This window comes from Manis pentadactyla, chromosome 3, assembly GCF_030020395.1.
Source record: "Manis pentadactyla isolate mManPen7 chromosome 3, mManPen7.hap1, whole genome shotgun sequence".
NCBI lineage: Eukaryota > Metazoa > Chordata > Mammalia > Pholidota > Manidae > Manis > Manis pentadactyla.
In genome coordinates this window covers 9,322,853-9,343,731 of record NC_080021.1, presented here as the reverse complement: position 1 = coordinate 9,343,731, position 20,879 = coordinate 9,322,853, and the positions used below count along the sequence as shown (strand labels likewise).

The following is a 20,879-nucleotide window of genomic DNA, read 5'->3' as shown; positions in this document are numbered from 1 at the left end:
ACCCACCTTGCCCCAGTTTTCTCAACACCCAGAAGTCCTGTGGATAACATCAGCTCATTGCCTATAAGCTCTGGTGAACAACCAGACACAGATTCCCATGGAAACCAAGTCAAATCAAACTATCTGATTAACTATAAAGATCCAGGTGGAAGGAATTAGAAACAGCAAATGCAGCAGGAGAGGCGATCTGGGGCCGAAGGAAGACCGGGTCTGGCCCGAGCACAAGGAGTGATGGGCAATGGACTCAACTCTGATGCCCCCGCCCCTCCCCAGCTCGTCATACAGACTTTCTCTCCAGTCGTGGTGACTACCTCAGGCTTTGTCATCTATCCTATCACTGGGTGACACTGGGTAAATCCCTTAAGTTTTCTCTGGGCTTCATTTCTTTAACTATAAAATGAGGATGGGCAATAGCATTTCTCCTAAAGGGCTGTTGTGAGGATTAAATGAGATGATGCAGGGAAGTTTCTTGGCATAGTTATTAGTGTTGAGAGGGCAGCTAGTTCAACTCCCATGACTATTACATATCTAAGAGCACAATGGGCTGAAATTCAGGGCTCTCTCAATAGCGCCCTTTGATAAGTTTTGGTAAGTTTCTTTAACATCTCCAAACTGGTTTCTCATTTTGGCAAGGAAGCCCTGGGATAATGAAGGAAGATGAAAATACTCACTTGCTCCTTCCCCCCTCTTCCCTCTCCTAAATGGCCTTCAACAAAAAGCAGAAGGGGTAGGGCTGGATCATAAATCATCTGCCAGTTCTGATAGTCTTGGGGTCTAGAATTCTAGCCAAAGAAAATAAGTCAGAACCCAAAATACTTCCACCTATCTGACTCATCAAATTTGCAAACACAACTTTCTAGATCCTGATGCCAGAACCACCTTCTCTGCAAAGTCAGATCAAATGGCATCCTCCCCACAGCCTCAGCACCGCAGGCCAGCAGCCTACCCAGCTCTGTGCTCTGAGGGTTCCAGAGCCTCTCCAGGAAGCTGGATGAAGCAGGGCCTTGAAAGCAGCTGACAGAAACTCACATGCTCAGGCACCAATTGATTTGCCCTAAAACATCACCCAAGCCAAAACAAACTGCCCACCCTGAGGTGCTATCAGCCAGGGAGAGAAGGTCACGGTGTCATCTGCGCTGGCAGCTGGGATGTCTCCTGGGACGGGCTGCCCAGCAACTCAAGCAGCAGGCCCCCCCCAGCTGACCTCTGGGCTACAGCTTATGTTGTGATTAATGTCCCCCCTCACCCAAAAACAAAATTGACTACTTTGGGAAAGGAAGAGCGAGTCGGCTTGAATTAGTCAAAATGCTGAAGCAGTAAATCTTTTTCAAGAAATAATTCTGGCTGCTTTTGGACACACACAATAAGGCAGCTTGGATTCCTTAAATTTGAGTCCCAGTCCTTAAAATGCCCAGAGGGGGCTGCATTTCAATGAGCAGCAGTGAACACCTAAATGCATAGATGACAGCAGTTTGCCATTAGGGCACGCGGCTCTTGATCCTACCTCTGCTCACCCTCAACGGGCTAACCAATAGCCCACCAACGTATTGTTCAGATTATTTGTCTGGTCAGGTATTTTTTTTTTTAAAGAAATTACAAAGGTGAACTGGAATCTCATCCATAAGGACCCTACTGGCCCTTCCAGGTTTAGCACTGCAATAACACATGACGGTTGAGAGACATGGCCAGTGTCTGACAGAACTGGGTTCAGTGGGGTCCCTTGACAGCTGCCGGACATGGGAAAGCCTCAGATTCTTCATCTGTCAAGTAGGGATGATGGTACAAGTCCCAAAAGACACAGCAAGAGAGTGTGGGGACGCCCTGACCTCTGGCCTGGCTCAATGGAGGAGGGCACTGAAGTCCACAGCAGGCAGGAGATTGTCATTTTGCTGGAGACCCCATGTGAACGCAGAGGTCCGGGTGTGCTGCCCAGTCCCTGGGCTGGTGTACCCTGCAGCCACCCTTGACCAGGCTCCGTCATCCTCTGCTCCCGGCCCTGTGAGCAGAACCTCGCTGGGACCCAGGGAACACACCAGCACACTGACTACATGTTCTGAAGAAAATCCCACAGTGACCCACCCCCACAATTTTGGAGACTCCTGAAGTCTGGAGGAAATCTTCCTAAGTATCATGAGTCAACTAGATCTAGGAGCCAAATTCAAATTAATATAGTTTTATAGAAGCTCTCTGTTTGGAAACAACCTTGACGGAGTGTCACTCAGCACTTAGAGCGCAAATGTTGTGATTCATCGTTAAGATGGAGCCTTTTAGCAGCTTACCGAAGAACAACTCATTCCCCGCTTGGCAGGCTCAGAATCCCCGCCAGAGGGGTCCTCTGCACGTTCGGCCCCCTGTGCATGGAAGGACCAGTCCCTAAGCCTCTCCTGGTCATGTGACTGGCTCCACCTGTCACTCAGGTCTCAGTTCGATGTCATCTGCTCCAACAGCCTGTGCTGTCCCCTCAACCTAAGATAGTGCCCATCTCATCAGCCTGTGCTATTGTCTTCAAAGCTGCCAGAGTAGCTGCAACTGTCACATTTGCTTAATTGTTTATGTTTGTTTCTTCCTCCTTCTAGGGAGTCAGCAGCGGTGGCTTCAAACATACACTCTGGAAACACACCCCCTGAGGTCAAACCCCAACCTACTCCCTTTCCAGCCCTAAAACTTCAGGCAAATTACTTAACCTCTCAGTGTTTTGGGTTCACCATCTGTAAAATGGGAACAGTGGTCGGTATGAGCATTAGATATATAAAACGTGCAATGCACTCAGAACCATGCCTGGCACGTATTCAGTGCTCAGTAGTGCTGAGCTATTAATTTACAATTTAAGTTCCTGAAACCAGGATCACTGCCTATTACACTCACCACTGTATCCCCAGCACCTCAGACAATGCCAGACACAAAGCAGGCATTTGTTAAAGAACAAAGGGATGACAATCAAGGGGGGAAAATGTTCCCACCTCACAGGACAGCTCTGGGATTCAGTCCAGGTTGGAACACGATGTTGTTGGATTTATCCTGCCTCCCCCAGCCTCTCCGAGGCTGCCCTTTGTGGTCTTCGGGTCTCCACTTTGCTGAAGTCCTGAGAGTGCAGCACCCTTGTCACCCCATGCTGAGCAACCTCAAGTCAGCCTGGGCCCAGCCGTGGGGCCAGAGGTCCTGTTCTGTGCTCTACCAAATACCAGTGCCCTGGGATGGGAATGCACAACAGCTTTGCAAATGATCGGGAGTGACACAAAAGTGAGGAATTCTCTTCACGGGGACCAGATAAACTATGCTTTCTAGGTTTCTTCAAATCAATTACCAAGATTTTAAAAGTCTATAATAATCACATGATCCAAGAACTCCGTTGCTGGGTATGTATCCAAGGGATTGAAAGCAGGGTCCCCAAAAGATACTTGCACAGCCATGTTCACAGCAGCATTAGTTACAATAGCCTTAAGGTAGAAGCAGCCCAAGTGTCCATCAACAGATGAATGGATAAACACAGCGTGGACTACACACAATGGGATATTATTCAGCCTTAGAAGAGAAGGGAATTCTGCCACATGCTGTAGAATGGATGAACCTTGAGGGCATTATGCTAATAAGCAAAATGAGCCAGTCACAAAAGGACGAATGCTATATGATTCCACTTATACGGGGTACACAGTGCAAATTCATAGGGACAGACGTAACGTGGAGGCTGACAGGGGCTGGGAAGAGGGAGGCATGGGGAGTTAGTATTTACTGGGAGCAGAGTTTCAGTCTGGGGGGATGAAGAGACCTGCAGATGGATGGTGGAGACGGTTGCGCCACCGTGTGAACAAACGTAATGCCACCAAACCATATGCTTAGCTTAAACATGCTTTATGTTACATGTATTTCACCATAAATTTAAAAAAAAAAAAGGCCTCATGATGGAGTTAGTAGACAGGATATGTTATTGTCCCAACCCTGATTGGGAAACATCCCACCAGCGTCCCCCCGCCGTGTGGGGCCCACGCAAGCTGCAGGTTACAGCCCAGGACTTGCAGTTCCTCAGGCCCCGCCCCACCCCTCAGCCAAGAGAGGCCAGCCTGACATCCTGAAAGCTCTTCTTAGACAAAGCCCCAGGGGCACCCTCACCCTCACGCCAGCCCGGAGCAGGGGCGCACCCAGTGAACCAGAGAAGGCTGGGCTCGTTCTCCCAAGCAGAGCCAAGAACATCAAGGCTTTGCTTCTGTTCCTCCCGCAGCGGGATCCCAAGCCCACCCAGTGACTCGGCGCTCCCCTGCACACCCCACGCTCTACCAGCTCTGCAGGGCTGAGCGGGCTGTGTCCACACTGCTTCTTCAGGCAGCGACAGGCTCCTGCTTCCTTGGCCAGAACACAGCTGGGCTTCTATCCCGGGAGAAGGAGCTGGGTGTGGGGAACTATAGCTGAGGCCACTTCCTTCTTTCCCCTGGCCCCCGGCGTCTAACAATGATCTATTTCAACTCAGTGGGAGGACGAAGGAAAAAGAGAAGGCAGAGGAGGGAAGGGGAAGGGAAACCACAACCTCTACTTGCCTGAACGTCAAACTCTTGCAGGAGGCCAGTGATTGTCTGTGGAGAGACAAGAGGGGTGGTCAGTTTTGTCAGTGTCCTCCTGCAGAGAAATAACGCTGGAACATACAGGCCTCTCCAAGTCTGAGTCTCTATATGCCTTCCCTCCTCTGTGGAGTCTCTTTCATTCCTTACAAAGAGAGACTTTTCATCTCAAAGAATAGGAGTCCAGTAGAAAAGCGGACACATTAGCTGGATTCCTTTGACTACAACCTTGGTGAAGAAAATCTGAAGGTCTAAGCTGACCACAGACTTGAGAAACAAAGGAATATAACTGCCTATTGACTGGTCTCCCGGACTCCACCCATGGGTTACCCTTCCAAGACTCAAACCTGACCATATCACTGTCCTTAAACTTTTTTCCACGGCTCTCAGTCATCTGAATTAAAGTCCATTCTCTTATAGGTGGAAGAAAAGAGCAGAAACCTCTAAGCCTTTCTCTCAAACCAACAATTGAGTTTTTCACCCAAATTCTAACTTTCACCAGAGCTGTCAATGGCGAGACAGGCCCAGGAAGACAGGAAAAGGATCCTTGTTCCCCGGGGAGCAGTGAAAGTGTAGCTCAGACGAGGCACTTGGCCGGCGTTTCCAAGAGACATTGCTGGCACGCTTTAAATCCTATGAAAACTAAGCCCCAGCCAGACCCATCACCAACCAGGAAAGAAGACAGATCAGCAGAGCAAAATGCAAGAGGTGAAGGAAGTAGAGAGAAGCCCCGCCGGGACAGCCAGGGGCTGGAAGATGAGATTATAACAGATTCCCTGCTGCTGGAGATTAAAACAGCTTCACAGCTTCCTGCACATCAGGGAGTCTGGTAAATTTAGGTGGAAGCAAAGGTGGCTGACACCTATTGCGTGTGTATGTTGGTAAGAGGAAGTAGAAAAACCACCCTCTGCAACCCCAACCTTCAAAATGTCACCAGGAGTAGTGGCCGTCCAGATGGAGGACAGATATCAGGAAGAACTTTCCCACCGCAAGTCTAATTAAAACCACTTCGCTAAGGCAATCTAAGGAATTGAAAGGTTTACTCCCATCTAAACGTTCAAAGCGAAGATAAATATCCACTAAGACATAGACTGACATGTTGACATGTAGCCTGGAGCTAATCATCTCCTAGATGTTTGTTTCAGAAATTAATTTTTCTAACAACACTAGTAGGCTGCCTGAAATATATAAATACTGTGTTTAAAAACGCATTTACCCTCGGACCCGGCAAGGCTACTTCGGAGAATTTATCTAGAGCTGCACCTACACATTTATGACATAAAGTGCATGCAGGGTCCACAGCACACAAATACCCTGAGTGCTACTATGGTGAAAGGTTGGAAAACCCCATGTCCACATAGGGGCACTAATCAAAAAATCTTGGTGGGATTCTCTGAAGCTGCAAAGAGAAAAGCTAGTGCTCTTGGACTGATGTTGGAAAGGTCTCCAAGCTATGTTGTTAAATGAATAAAGCAAAGGGTGCTATACTATTTCATATGGCTTTTTAAATGTGGGAGACAAAAATATGTTGATATGGGCTTGTATCACCTAGGGTTATTTTCTTTGTTTGCTCACTGTTTTGTAACTGTGTCATAGACCCAGAGGGAAGAGGAAATGGGGTTGGAGTGTGGGTCAGCAAACATGGGCCTCCACCTATTTTTATAAGTAAAGTTTTGTTGGAACACAACAAGCCTACTTGCTTACATATTGTCTGTGGCTGACTTCATGCCATTAACTGGCAGGCTAAGGAGCTGCAACAGACTATATGGCCCACGAAGCCTAAGATGTTTGCTACTTAGCCCTTTACAGAGAACATTCGCAGACGCCCTGTATAGAATGGTAACGAGCATTCGGCAGCTTCCCCAGGCCCGGCTTCCCTCTGATCTGCTTGCACCACCTATCTGAACGAACGTGGCCAAGTCCCTTCCCATCAGAGACCAGTTTCTGTAGCCGCAAAATGGGTATAGAGGGCTCCCTCACCCATTCCTAGTGAAAGGTCCATGAAGCAATGGACCCAAAACAGAGCAGCCACAGGCAAAGCCATCACAGAATTAAGTGACTAGTCCATCCACCAACGGCGGCTGGCCTGGGTTTGGCTCGAAGCCCCTTATTTTATAACTATGTGACTGAGGACAAATTAACCTTCCTGAGACTCAGCTTCCTCTTCTGTAAAATGCAAACAATTGCAGAACCTAGTATCTCACCAACTACGGCCTATCGGTTTGGTTAGCACAGGATGACCCAAGAAATACGGACGACCCAGAGACGGGCACGCAGGGCTTGGTTTACACACACGAATTATTATTTTCAGTCGACCTTAGAGTAACTTCACTTTTGAGCCTGAGCTGTCCATTTCTAAGAAGGTATATCAGCAGAGGCAGTTATGGGGCCCAGTGAGAACTGGGATGTGAACACAGTTCAAAAGTACAATGTTAACTGTGCAAATGCAAAGGCTTCTCAGACCCATTGTCAAAACAACCGTAAGGATCATGTCAGCCCAAGCTGTGAGGCAGGGGCTTCTGTCTGTAATAGAGGCCTCACTGACATGAGAAGTTTGACCAAGAAGAAGATAATAATTGCAAAAACAAGAGCTTATGTGCATTGCTTATCTCCCCAATGCCAGACGAGGGAGGTTCTAACTGCTTCATATGAATTAACCTGCTCCAGCCCCCCCTGGCCCCATGATGTAAGTCCTGTGCCACTATTTTAAAGTTGGGGAACTGGAGCATGAAGAGGTTGAAGGATTTGCCAGTGGACACGAAGCTGCCCAGTATCACAGCCAGGTTGTACACAGGGCAGTCTGGTCTCAGATTAGGAGGCCTTAAAAATCTCTAAGCTAAGGGATAGGCAGAGCTATGGTCACCTGGGCTTCATGTTGCATGTTCTGGAACCGCAGGATATCTGACATAGGGGTGCTTAGAGAAACTCTGGTTTGAAGCCCTTACTTTACAAATGAGATCAGTGAGGTATGGGCAGAAGAGCCCAGAGAGGCAGACAGGGGTCCAGCCCACAGTGCCAGAACACTTGTGGCCAAGCTGGGACTTGAATTGGAACCTCTTATTCCCCTGGCATTCCTGGACAAGGTGGCCTATGGAAACAAGGAAGCAGTGGACATGTGTATGTGTGTGTGCATGTGTGTGTGCATGTGTGCACACATGGGTGGGAATGCATGTGTGTTCATACTGTGCACACAAGTATACCCACATATGAGCATGCAAGGGATGGGGCGCAGGAAGGAGTATCTCCACTCACCTCTCCTTTCTCCACCAAAGGCTTCACCTCTGCAAGGTCCACGTCCTGCAGCTCCCGAGACATGTCCCTGCTGTCAGCTGCCTGCGAAGGGACAAAGGCCAGGAGGTCAGCACTTCCTTCTGATAGATGTTTCCAGAAGGAAGCAAATCCGAGGCCAGGGAATGAGCTTCCCTCTGCCTAGCAATTCTTACCTCCTGCACTGCACATTGCAGCTCACAAGGTCAGGTCCCTCTTACCTGCCACCCCTTCCCACTCTTGCAGTGGGATGGAAAACTGAGGCTCATGGACATAATCTGTCCAGTGAAATGGATGGATCGACATTCAAAACCAAGTCCTCACATTCAGGCCAGGCTCACCCACCATGCCCAGGATGTTTCTTGCTGCATTTTAGAAGGAAACCCACATAGCTGATGCCAAAGTCAGACAGCCCCAGGCTGACAACTAAAAGGGGAAATAAGGCCACAGGAGACCCACCATGTACAGGCATGGCACAAGCTTCCTTCATCCTCAAACCAGCCCCAGCAGAGAAGTGGCTGCACAGAACCCCCCAGGTCCACCTCTGTGTAGAGTTTTCTAGACATGCCAAGGGGAAGAGAGCAGGGAGCAGGTCAAGACCTCAAGACAACAGTCCAACAGGATTCAGCGCTCAGTAGGATTTGGAATGAAAAAGCTAGCCGTGAGCCAAAGGGGGTGGGAGAGCGGGCCTGGGGGAGCAGGAGGGCTGACCTGGGGAGGGTGAAGGGGTCTGGAGGTCAGTCTGAGTGAGTCACAGGAGGTCCTGCCTGGTTCTGACATGGGCAGCGGCAGGAGGACCAGGAGGTGAGGGCAACAGAGCTAGACAGGCACAGAGTTTGGGATGACGGCTTGCTCAAGCAAAGCCTGAGCAGTGACATGTCCTGAGCATACTTTGGGGAGCTTAATCTGCAAGCAGGAGGTACAGAAGCATTTATTCTTATTGATCAGGATCAAGCTAGAAGAATCAAGTGCCCACCAATCCCAGGATGAGCCACAAATAACCCAGAGTGAGGGGTCAGGGCTGCCAGCAGAGGCAGGGGGGACAGGCAGAAGGGGTAGGTGACAGAGGAGGAGCCCAAGGACCCCCCAGTTCACACCCTGACCCTCTGAATCAGGAAGCTTGGTGAAATGCAAGCTGACCAAGGCCCTCGTGTCACTACCTTCCAGAGTGGGAGCCTGGCCCCAAGCTGCCCAAGGGCCCCCAGTGTAATGGCCAAAGGGCTCCTCTGCAGACCAGCTCCCAGAACCCAAAAGAATCTTCTTTGTGAAACACCTCTCAGAGGTCGGGGCAACACTGCCAGGCCGCCTGGCACCCCCCACCCCCAAGGCTAACATGTGGCATTCTGTGGGCAGATCCCCTGGGATGCTCTGGTCTAGGACCCCACCACGATTTTTCCCAGTAGATAGAGCCAGCCCCACAAGAATGCCTTTATGCAGCCTTTGGAGTCTACACTCGAGAACATTCTGAAAACAAAGTCAGTTTTATATTTGTGAGCATTCCTGGGCATCTGCCAGCTCGGAGGCAGGAGGCATAAAAAGCCGAGGTCTATCAGCTTTGCTAATTCAGCGTGTTTATGGTCCCAAGACCGAAGCCCGTGGGACACCTCGCCTACACAGGCTAGAGAGCCTTCCAGATGCCCAAGTTCCCTTCATGCTGAGAGTGTCAGGACCTCACATTTCACAGGGGCAGCTTCAGAACCCGGGGGTGGCCTCAGGGTCTCCCACTATCCCCCGGGTGGGCCCTGGCAGGCCTCCTTCAGCCCCACCTGTATAGGCAGCTTATCTCGGTCCCTTCCCTACCTGTGTTCCTAGCGTTATACCAGGTACAAAGTCGGACCTTTGCTTGCTTGCTGAATCCATGAACAGGTTTTATGCAGTTTAATTAATAATGCTTGTATTTAAATTCACTCTTAAATAATCACTAAACCACAAGAGTGAAATGCCCTGAAAACATGTCTACGTATGAGTCTCCCCTTGGCTTCCAGATGTTTTGACCCCATTAGAACATCAGCCTCATTCTCAGAATGAGAAGAGAATGCAAGAGAATTCAAAGCCCAGCCTTCATGATTTCCTAAACATGCTCCTGGTGAAACTCTGTACCCCACCCATTCTTTTCCTTCCCAAAGCTCAGCTCCGCAGACCATCTGAGTCAGTGGTTTGGAGACTAGCGAAGGCTTCCTTACATGTCAAGTATTCAGAATTGCTGCTGTTCGCAGTTGGAGGGGGGCTGATGGTGTCCAGGCCCTTGTGGCTTGGGGCCACAGGGAGCCTCAGAGGCAAGGCCACTGAGAGTGACCACTCTGTCTAAATGACTGGTGATTCTGACCCCCAGAGGACATCTGCCAGCCTCTAGAGACATTTTTGATTGTCCTGACCCAGAGATGCCACAGGCGTCTACTGGGTGGAGGCCAGGGATGCTCCTAAACATCGCAGTGCACAGGACATTCCCCGCAACTATATTTCAATTAATTCGTGAAATTTAAAAATATTAACTAAATTAATTGAATTGAATTAATTAAAATATCTCCTCCCAGGTGTCAACAGTGAGATACCCTGATCTAAACCAAGAAGCACCCAGTAAACACCCCAGGACTCTGAAGTCCCCATGAAGACTGCGTAGAGCAGAGGAAGCTTCTGTCCTGTCTGCACCTGGCGGGGGTGGGGGTAGGGGACTTGCACTTGGGGCAGCCTGCCGCTGTTAGTTATCTAGCCTGGAGGGTTCAGCCAGTACTTCTAGCGAGGTCACTGCCACACAATCACCAAGGCTGCCCATATTGGGGTGCGGAGGGTGCTCTCCAGACCTCGAACCCTCCCCTACAACTCAGATGCTAGTGGCCAGCCTGTTATGAGCAGGACAGCTGGCTGCTCTCAGCCCAGTTCTGCTGACATGCCAGCCCTACACTGTCTCTGTTGCCTCAACCAAAGGACTTTGCAAACTTACGTTTCAGAAGCTGTTTGTCTAAAGGAAGTCTTATAAGGAAGTTCAATACAGAAAAACAGATATGAAAAAAAAAGAAGAAAGAAAGAAAAAGCTGATGTGCTTTGGATGAAGCCAGGGTAAAGGGCCTGACACCCGCCTCACCACAGTCCCTCATCCGCCCCCTTCCTACCTTGTGCACCCACCCCCACGCACCCCTGCACCGTAAAACCTGCCCCAAAGACCATCTAAGTTCCAGGAAGCACAGTTTGAAACAGATTTATTCAGAGGTTGCTTCCTGTACTAGGTTACCACACGTCCTCACTGAGAGACGATGTGGCAACTGGAGACATCGCCACAAACAGACTCAGTCCTGCCCCGTGGGGTTCACAGTCTCGTGGGGCCAGGTGCCTCCCCTGGGGTCCAGCTGCACCCGCTCCCCCATCAGGCCTGGTCATGAGTGTCCTTTCTCTCCATGAGGCTGTGCTCTCCGGGAGGACAGAGTGGACATGATCTGGCCACAGCTTCCTTTCCAGGGCTTCGGTTCCCCACCTGGGTGCTCCTCCCATTGGGGGGGCCCATTATTGTGTGGAGACTGCCACTGCATGGTAGGCATTTGGTAGCGCCCCTGCTGTGGTCCACTAGGTGCCGGTAGCATCCCCACCCCGAGTTGTGAGAACCAAACCAAAAATGTGCCCCAAGCAGGCAAAATCACCCTTGGGTGGGAACCACTAATCTAGGGCAGTTCCTGGTATGAATCCAGAGAACGTCTGTTAGATACAATTCTAGTTTGATCTCACGTGGGTGTGCACACACACACATCACCACCTCTGCCACCACTGTCATTTACAGGGGAGAAGGCTAAGGCCACAGGGGCTGGGAGGGCCATCCTGAGGGGGCACGGCCATCTGCACATGCAAAGGCCAGGATGAGAGGCGTCTGCTGCTCACTGCTTCTTCACCAGTCTTCCTCACAAGGGTTTTTCTGTACGTTTCAAATTCACAACTCCAAGACCACAGGCTCATTTCAGGAACAGCTCCAGCTGCAGTTGCTACTGTGTAAGCGACTGAGATCTCCTTTGCTAGGAGGGAGGTGACCTGGTTCGGGGCGCTCTGGTTGGCGCCCCCACCTCTACCCCCACAGGCACCACTCAGAGTCCACACCTGGGGGTCGCTCCCCTCAGCTGACCCAAGGCCATGCTCAGCTCAGCAAGTTCTCTCCCTGGATTTGAGCTGAGGGCTGGTCGCCAGTTGCTGCCCCTTTCCACCACCTCCTGGAAAGTCCCAGTGCAGAATGTCACACCAAAAGGAGCCAAGGCAATCACTTAGAGATGGGGGTGACAGGGCAAGGCCATACAGGGCAGTGGGCAGGAGCCCCGGGGTCTGGTGCTCAGCCCGCCCACTCCACCCTGCATGATGGTGGACACTGGGGTTCCCGCCAACCGAGTGCCTGAAAAGCACAGATGGAAGCCCTCTAGACAGAGAATCAGGTCAGGACAGGTCTCCTGCTAACCTCACTCAACACCAAAGACAGGGCTCCAGGTCACAACATCAGCAGCCAGCCTGGTTTGGATCACTCCTTCCTGCATTCCCACCCACCTCAGCCCTGAAGGAACTGAGAAAAAAATCAATGACAGAGAAGTGGAAGGTAGCCAGGAGCTCGGGGAAAGACGTGGGGGTCAGACCTGTGCACTACCACGTATTAGCTCTGTGATCCTGAACGAATCACCCAACTTCAGCCTCAGCCTTAGTTTGCTTATCTATAAAGTGGACATAACAACTCCTGCTCCCAGCAAGTAGCAGTGGGACTAAAAATAAACAATAGCAAGAGAATCTGGCAAATACAGTGGACCCCCTTGTCAGCAGGGGATCCGTTCCAAGCCTCTGGTACTGAACCCTATGCACACCAAGGTTTTCCCTATACATACATATCTGTGATGGAAGTTTAACTTGTGAATTAGGCACAATAAAAGACAAACAATGACAGAAAAGAACAACTGCAGCAACACACCGCAATGACAGTTATGTAAATGTGGTATCTCTCTTAAAATACCTTATTGTACTGCACTTGTCCCTTTGTGATGATGTCAGACAGTAAAATGCCTGCACAATGAGACAAGGGGAGGTGAATGACACAGGCATCATGACGTGGCTTTAGACTACTGTTTACCTTCTGACCATACTCAGAGGGAGGACTGTCTGCTTCCAGACTGGAGCAGACCAGATCATGGTGGACTGTGGTACCCAAAACAGCAGAAAGAGAAACTCTGGAGAAGGGGGTGGCTGCTTATGATCCAGTGCATTCGCCTCCCCTGGCTGCTGTGGAGACCCAGGGACATCCACGAGGGCACAGCCCATGTTTATACCCCGTTAGTCCTGAGTGGCCCACTGAGGATGGGGATACACAGATGTTCAGCAAGTACGTATGGGTTTCCAGCAATCAGACCCCGTGCACCACCACGTGGTCTCCTCTCCATTAGCAACACCGGTTGGTTAATGAGTTATGAAGGCCGAGGAGGGCTGGGTAAATACCTTTCTGGTTCAATAGACCCAGGGGACAATCAGCAACTAGCTGGGCCTCATGGGTTCGGTGGGGGAGGCAAGATTGGGGTTTGCCAGGGATGGAGAGGATGACAGGTAGAGACCTCTCAGGCAGTCCAGGGCCATGGGAGGATTGGGAACCGGTCACAGGAAGCACGGGGACACACAGGGCCTGAGAATCTCAAAAGCCCTGGTGCGGCAGCAGAACACTGGCTTAGGAGTCAGCACGCGGGAACCCTGCCAATCTCTTGCCACATGACTTTGTCCAAGTCATTCATCCCCATATGTAAAATATGCAGCTTGTGATCTAGGGACATCACATGCACCATAACAAACTCGGGACAGAAGGGAGCCCAGGTGGGAGTGGGCTGCCCAAAGACAAGAGGGCTGTGCACTTGGTGGTCCTAGCAGAGCACTGTCCCGTTCAGCTCTGCTGGGTCAGCGCAGGGCACCTGATGGCCCTCTTCCCCCGACCCCAGATTCCTCCGTCTGTAGGGCCGGGAGTGCCCCTCCAGCTCCGGCACTGCTCCAACAAGCCACCTAGAGGACCCACCTGCACACCTTCATGAGTTCTCCTGGGCCTCTGGAACTGCCACAAGGCAGAGGATGTGTTCCAGACACTCCAAGATGCACCTGCATCTGCAAGAGCAGCCACAGGTGGACCGCGATGCACCCTCAGCAGACACACCACTACAACAGCCACAGGAGCGATTCCCATGGGGCTTACTGCTCCTCCAAACTCGGGGTCCTCTGTGCTTCACAGCAACCCCTGCAGTAAGCACCATCAGGTCCACCGTTTCATAGGGAGAGTGAGGCACAGACAGGTTAAGAACTGTGCTCCCAAGTCATCAAGTTGCAGGCCGGCACAGTTTAAAGCGACATTAAAGGGAGAAGTTGACCATGATGTCTGCTTGCCCTAAATACACACACGGACCACGTGCCCACCCTTTGTCCAGGCAGGGTGTTCTGAGGGTGGGCTATCTGCGACTGGGAGGCTTTCCATGGTGGGTCAGCTGGGCGAGTCACATGCTGCTCCCTCCACCTTGCATAGTCACCACTGAGCCACCATGAGTAGCCCAGACTTTGGACAAAGTCCACATCTTAGACTTTCAGATTCTCCCTCCTTTCCCAATACCCAGAGGGGCTTCTGTTTTTAGCATTCCCCAAAAGTATCTTCCTGAAAAGGCAAATTCAACCCTTTGACAAAGTGTTCCTCAAGGAAGTCCCTGGAAGAAGGTGGGTATCATCCCAGTTTCCAGATGGAAACCTGAGGCTTTAAAGCAAAGGCCCGTATGAATTCGCAAAGCCGAGGTTCACTCCTCCCATGTGTGCAGGTGTGGAGGGAGGGGCAGGTGGACAGCAGCCCCCTAGGGTCCTTCAGTGAAGCAGACAAAGCAGGAGACCAGGAGGGATTGTTAACAAGTTTTCATCGACTGAGATCATCAGCAACTGGCCCAGATTTTGTACCCTCCAAACATGTCTGGTTTCACAGCTACATGAAAGTGTTGTTCTCTCCAGCACACTGGGCTCTTTACAGAACAGAACTTAAAGGGGAGCACGGGGATCAATGTGTGCTGCCGCTGTTTGGCATTGCATCTTCCCCAGACACAACAATCTCCAACGGGCTCCAGAGAACAGTCCCACTTCTGCACTGACCTCGAGGAAAGGGGCCTTGGGGTACATCTTCCATCTCCACCTTACTGTGAATATGTTCTTTTGTCTATTCTTTGCCAAAGAGCTTTGACGTCAAGCTGCAAGGCAGTGCACTTGATGTTCTCTTGATGTTTTCTAGACCTTTTGAAACTCAAGGCTCCGGGGGCCAGGGAGGAAGTTGGTGGCCTTACCTCTCAATGTTTTCCTTACGTAATCAACCTAACAAACAGTATGGGTGGACTCACTGGACCTTCAAGAAAGCTCCCAGTATAGAGAAGGGAAGTCAAGGTTAGAGCTCTCAAACTCAATGAAATGGTGCAAATGCCATGGGGAGGGGACAACCAGACTAGGAATTCCTTGAGGCCCCTGGTCCTTTGCATGGAGCCTAAGATTTGGCAGCATTCAACCAGTTATCTGATACGGAGAGAATGAAACAACAATCCTTACATCGAAGGCAGCCTCCAGCTGCATTCATTCCTGGGTGCAGGGCTGGAGCTACGGTGGAACATCTCTGCATTCAACTAGGACACAGATCCAGCGAGAGGGCCAGGGAGAGTGTCTGGACACAGCAACAGGAAGAGGGAGGGATTGGCAACCCCACAGCACCCACCACACCCCTGCCACACACCCGGGACCTGCAGGTTCTCAGTGGGGATCTGGCAGCCTGAGCAACTGGTTTGGCTGCCCAGCTGAGGAGACAAGAGTAGTAACTGGAAGTCCAAAGGATGACCCTGGTGGGATTCAAGGATTTTTCTGTGAATCTGCAGGACAAGCATGAGCTGCACTGGATGACCTGTGAGATTATTTGTCGAGAGCCCACAAACAGAGGCAGTGTTAGCACAGGACGTGGAAACAGACTCTTCCTACAAAACCCTTTGTCCCCAAGATGGGATGACTGCCAGGCTGACAGGTTCCTTCCCCGAAATGCTCTTGCTGTTCTTGCCCTTCAGATGGCTTTCCAGTCCTTCCTACCCAAGATGGTCCGAGTTATTTCCTTAGTAAATGGAGGCTTCCTTTTGACCAACATTAACTGAGTGCCTACTAAGTGTGAGGCCCCTAGGAAGGGCCCAGAGGAAGGGCAAGTGAAGAGAAAGTTGGAATGATCCAAGGAGGGTGTGCCATGTGGCCACGGAGGGCACCCAACCCAGCCTGCCAGTCTGGAAGGGAAAGCCAGGAGGGCCTTCTGGAGGAAGCAGGCGAGCTCATTGACTGAAAAGGAGAGGAAGAGGAGGCGAGGGCTCCCAGCTGGGAATGACCTCTGAACTACTCAGCTCTTGCGAATGCCTCCCACACTCACATGCAGAGGGCTGCCCAGAAGCTTCTCAAAGCCGAGGGTGTGCGGCTAGGGGTAGAGGTGGGGAATCAGGATGGAGCCCTGGTCCCCACCCACCTCTCAGCAGAGCTTCACAGAGTGTACAATGTACACTGGTGCAAGCTCCACAAGTGTAAGGGCGAAACTGTGAAATGAGAGCTGAACTCCTGCACAGGGGTATTCACGGCTACAGGCTGCTCACTGCCTCATTTCCTACCACTGCAGTTGGAGGACCATGTACCCCAGGGGCACTGAAAAAGCCTAAAGTGGGAGCCAGGGCTGGCAAGGGCAGGCAGGCCTTCAGTAAATGTTAGGTGGGGAAGCGAAATGTAGGTCAACCGGAGACCCCTTCTAGGACCTGAATTCTGTCATCTGTCCCATTCTGTCGTGCCACTCCGACTCCCAGGATCTCCCTGATGGGCAGCCCAAACTGCGTCCAGGAAAAGCAGTTCATGCTCCACAATCAGTTGCAGAAGGGTCTGGGTGGCCTTAAGGGGCAATGCTGCAGGGAAAGGTCTAGGGTGGCACACCAAGTACAGGACCCCACTCACTTGATTCTGCACAAGCAAGTCACCTGCCCAAGCCTCAGTTTTCTGAACTGAGAAATGATAAAATGTCTCCTACCTCAACCAAATGCAGTGATGTGCTGAAATCACAAGGTACATTAGCCAGATAAAAGCTACTCACTGAGCACTATGTCTCCAAACCTTGGCCCAGGGGGTATAGGATATGTGGTCATGTGGTCACTCCTTTTCTTTCCCTCTCCTCTATATTCTGGAGCAGACATCTTCAACCCGCAGTGCCTTCAGTATGCCCTACCCCCAACCCAGCCCAGGTAGCTCTGAAACAATGCAGTCATTCTTGGCCCATCAAAGATTTGGAAGTCTGCATTTCAGACAAGGCCCCCATTATATTTTTATGCAACCTGCAAAGCTTAGCTTTCTTGGAAGAACTTTGAGAAGTAAAACATGACTCCAGCATTTGCAGACACTTCCACTGGCCTAAGTTCAGGACAAAGGTCCCCAACACTGATTGCCAAGGAAATGCCTTGAGAATGTCCTTTGTGGGACTTACTGACAGCAGACACCTACATGGTACTCCCTTGTGCTGGGCACTATTCTCAGCTCTTTACATGGATTAACTCAATATTTACAGTAAGGCAGTGTCTGTTATTCCCATTTTATAGGAGGGTAAACTGAGGCACAGAGCTCTTGATCACAATGCTGTGCTGTTCATTCCAGCCTTTCTCCAGTCACCCCAGCATACTGTCATGAAAAAGAACAAAGGTTTTAAAGCCTGGCTCTCCCACTTTCAGGCATGTTGCTACAGACAAGGCCCCTCCCTCGGCCTCAGTTTCCTCACCCATTCAATGGGGCCAAACAGTCCAAGCAGAGCTCTCGCACGCATGCAAGGGTGTGAGGGGACACAGCAGCTGACCTGGAGAGAGAGCTGGTCCTATCTTTCCCTGCCTGAGCCAGGCCCCCTCCCTGCTAGAATCTTAAATGCTGAGTCATCAGCCTGGCTTCCTGTCTGAGGCACAGGGCCTTTGAGTCACGCCTTGGATGGGATTCTCTAGAGTTGGGTCCCAAGGAAGAACAGCTTCAGGCCACCAGAAAAACACAGTGCAATCTTTCTTGCCCATCTTTGCTAAGCTGAGCTCAGGCCAGGAGGTGTCAGTGTGCCCTGGGGGCCCTCAGCTCTGCTCAGATCCGTGGTCCAGCCTGGAGGTGGCCATCTGAATCCAGCCAACCACCACTCAGTGGGGCGAGAGCCCCTTCTCTCAGGACTGATGCTGCGAATCTCTCAGGAACACCTGATTGACGCTAAAATAGAGAAATAAAAACCCACCCACATTCTGTCAGGAAAGTTTCCTCACCAGAAACTCAATGAAGATCTACTTTACTTTTGCCCCTGATAGCAGAGGGGCCTGGGGTGCGGAGTTACAGTTCTAGCTCTGCGTCGGCAAGTCATCCTCTGTCTCTGAGCCTCAATTTCCATCTGTAAAATGGTGAGAAGTTGAACCAGAAACTTGTGTGAGATTTCAGTTCCATTCCAAATTATGAAACCAACGGTTAGGAGTCTTTTCTCTGCTGGTGGCTCCAGGAGAACTCCCTCAGGACAGGCAATCCCAGAAGATGCTCCAAGTCTCCCTGGAAAGCCAAGCCAAAGGCCACCACCCAGTGGTCAGCTGCCGCCTTGAGATCAACTGCCTCCTTGGGACTCGACCCTGGTGATTGATTATAGGGGAATGAGGCAGGATGAGCCATTCACTTCATTCAGTGAATGTATGTGAACTCCTCCCAAGTGCCAGGCCCTGGGCCAGGTGCCAGGTGCCGGGTTACAGGGCCAGGCAGGCCAACCCTTCCTTCTCACCCTCCAGGGGAAGGCAGGAGCCCACAAAGCTAAGAAGTCACAGGCCAGGGGACATGTCAGGTTTCCGATCTGACAGCAGAGCACCGCCCCTTGGAGGTTTCCCATCACTTTCTGATGCCCTCCACCTTCCCCTGACCCACTGACCTCAGCCCTTTGCCACCCCAGCACGTATCCCTGCAGGACTGCCGTCTGTGCCCGTACCTGCATTCCCCACCAGCTGGTGAGCCCCATGGAGGCAGGGGCTGGGGCTAGCACACTCTGTACCTTGCTTATTTCAACTCTCATTTGTGAAACTCAGTAAAGACTCCAGAATATCTCCAACAGGACCAGGCGGGGCTGCAAGTTTGCCCTGAAATTGCACCTTCACAACAAGAACACAGTTTGTATTTAGATAACTTTGTTCTTTGAGGCGGCTTGGGAGAAGATAAAGTATAGCTGATGGGCAATATGAGGAGACTAACGCCTCATGTGTGGCCCCTGTCTGAACTCTGAATCTTCAATCTTTCCTAGTAACTTAAGGAAACCAAATACACTGAAGTCCCCAGAACATCTGTGAAGAAGGGTCCGGTCTTGGGCATAAGATAACTGGGCACAATAATCCCCCACCAGCTGCCAGGCACCTCCCCTTTCCAAGACACAGAGGGGTGTTCGGACCCACAGGGACATCTGACAGCAGAGACAACAGACAGGAGAGGAGGGGTTGTGGAGGTAAGGAAAAAATCCACTAAATCCCAGCTTCAGCCACTAATTGGACAGAGGCGGTGACAGAGCGTTTCCCCCAAGCCCACCACATTCCACACGCCCTGAGCGAGGCTGAATCAGAGGCCGCAACGGGTCTCCCAGGAACATCCGAGCAATTCCAGCTGTTCTCCCCGCTGCAGGGCAGGGGAGGCGGGCGGGCGGGAGGCAGGGGAGAGAAGGGAAGCGGGGGAGGGTGGGCGGAGGAGAAAATGACGCCACTCTCGGCACTAGCCAGCGCAGGGCCGCCAGAAGCCCACGCGACCCCTCCGGCCACCTCTTCCGCGCCGCCACAGCGCCCACCCGGGGCCCCCGCCTCGGGGACGCACCCTGCCCAGCGGCGTCGCGGACACTCGCTTCCGCGCGTGTCACACGGGCTTGGACACACCTCGGACCCTCCCCTCCTACACACACCCCACCCCACCCCACCCCACCACGGCTTTGAGGGGGCATGAGCACCCGCCCCGCAGATGCGTCCAGGTTCTGGGCTCAGTCAGGAAACCAGACACACCCACGTCCCTTCTCCAACCTCACCTAGCGCCGCTCACCCCTACCCAACCCCTTTACTACACACGCGCGCTCAACCCCTCCTTCCCCAGACACCCCACCACGCACACACACAACAGGCACACACGCACACTCCTAGTCCCCCTCCTGCTCCCGCGGGCAGAGCGCTGCGGCCCCGCGACTCCAGCTGTGGCTCTGGGAGGGCTCTGGGCGATCAAGATGCTCCCAGGTGGGCTCTGCACCCGCTCTCCGACCCCCAGGATCCCACTTCCCCAGCCACGAGAAAGGTGAGCGGGGACCCGTCTTTCTCCCCGCTCTTCCCCAATCGAAAACCCTCACTCCAGCGGTGCCCCTGCCCCATAGCCCCTCCTCGTGCTCGCGCCACGGGGTCGCCACGCATTTGCAGCTCCGGGTGGCCACAAAGGACTGCCCAGGAGCTGCTGCCGCACGCACGGGCAGCCCACCCCTCTGCAGGAAGAAGGCGTCGGGCTTACCTCAGATAGAGGGGGCAAGGCGAAAGGAAGCGGAGCTCGGCTGGCGGCGCCCGGCGGGGGTGGCTGCGAGCAGCAAGGGCAGGAGCACGCTCCGCGGGGAGAGCGGGAGCCAGGCGAGGTTTGTTTATGCCCGGAGGAGGGCGGCTTTATAGACGCCCCGGCCCCGCCCCCGCGCCTCGCCCCGCCCCGCCCCAGCCTCCCGGGCCCAGCCCGCCGCCGAGACACACCCCTCGCCGCTCCTTCCCCCCGCTATCCTCCCGCTCTTGCCCGCGCGCCTGACCCGGCCGGGGCTGAGCGCAGCAGGCAACCGCCGGAGACGCCGCCTGTTGCGCAAGCCTTTGTAGGGGCGCGGCGGGAAGGGGCTCGGGGCTCGGGCTGCAGTCCGGCTCTGAGGTCCTCTCCCTCGCCGAGAAGCCCGGGGCCTCGCGTGTGCAGGGCGGTGTGCACCGGGGGCGCGTTGGTGGGCGTGGGCGTGTGCATGTGCGCGCTCGTACGTGTGCCTGTGGACTTCTGGGTGTTTCTGTGTGA

General features: G+C 52.4%; 1 protein-coding gene across 5 annotated transcripts in view; it reads right to left on the bottom strand.

Annotated features, from left to right (window-relative positions):
• NDRG1 (N-myc downstream regulated 1) overlaps positions 1–20,513 on the bottom strand; it is a 54,370-nt gene extending 33,857 nt beyond the window's left edge. For 2 of the 5 annotated variants that reach the window (XM_036890478.2, XM_057497730.1), the window contains exons 1-3: positions 20,352–20,513; positions 7,803–7,883; positions 4,530–4,565 (exon numbers count right to left, since the gene is read on the bottom strand). In XM_036890478.2, the coding sequence (XP_036746373.2) occupies positions 4,530–4,565; positions 7,803–7,865 (99 nt within the window). In that variant the 5' untranslated portion in view covers positions 7,866–7,883; positions 20,352–20,513. Of the gene's footprint in view, positions 1–4,529; positions 4,566–7,802; positions 7,884–18,115; positions 18,238–20,351 lie in introns of all 5 variants that reach the window. The other 3 variants (XM_057497727.1, XM_057497729.1, XM_057497728.1) reach the window with 3 other exon arrangements.
• Positions 20,514–20,879: the final 366 nt, after the last annotated feature.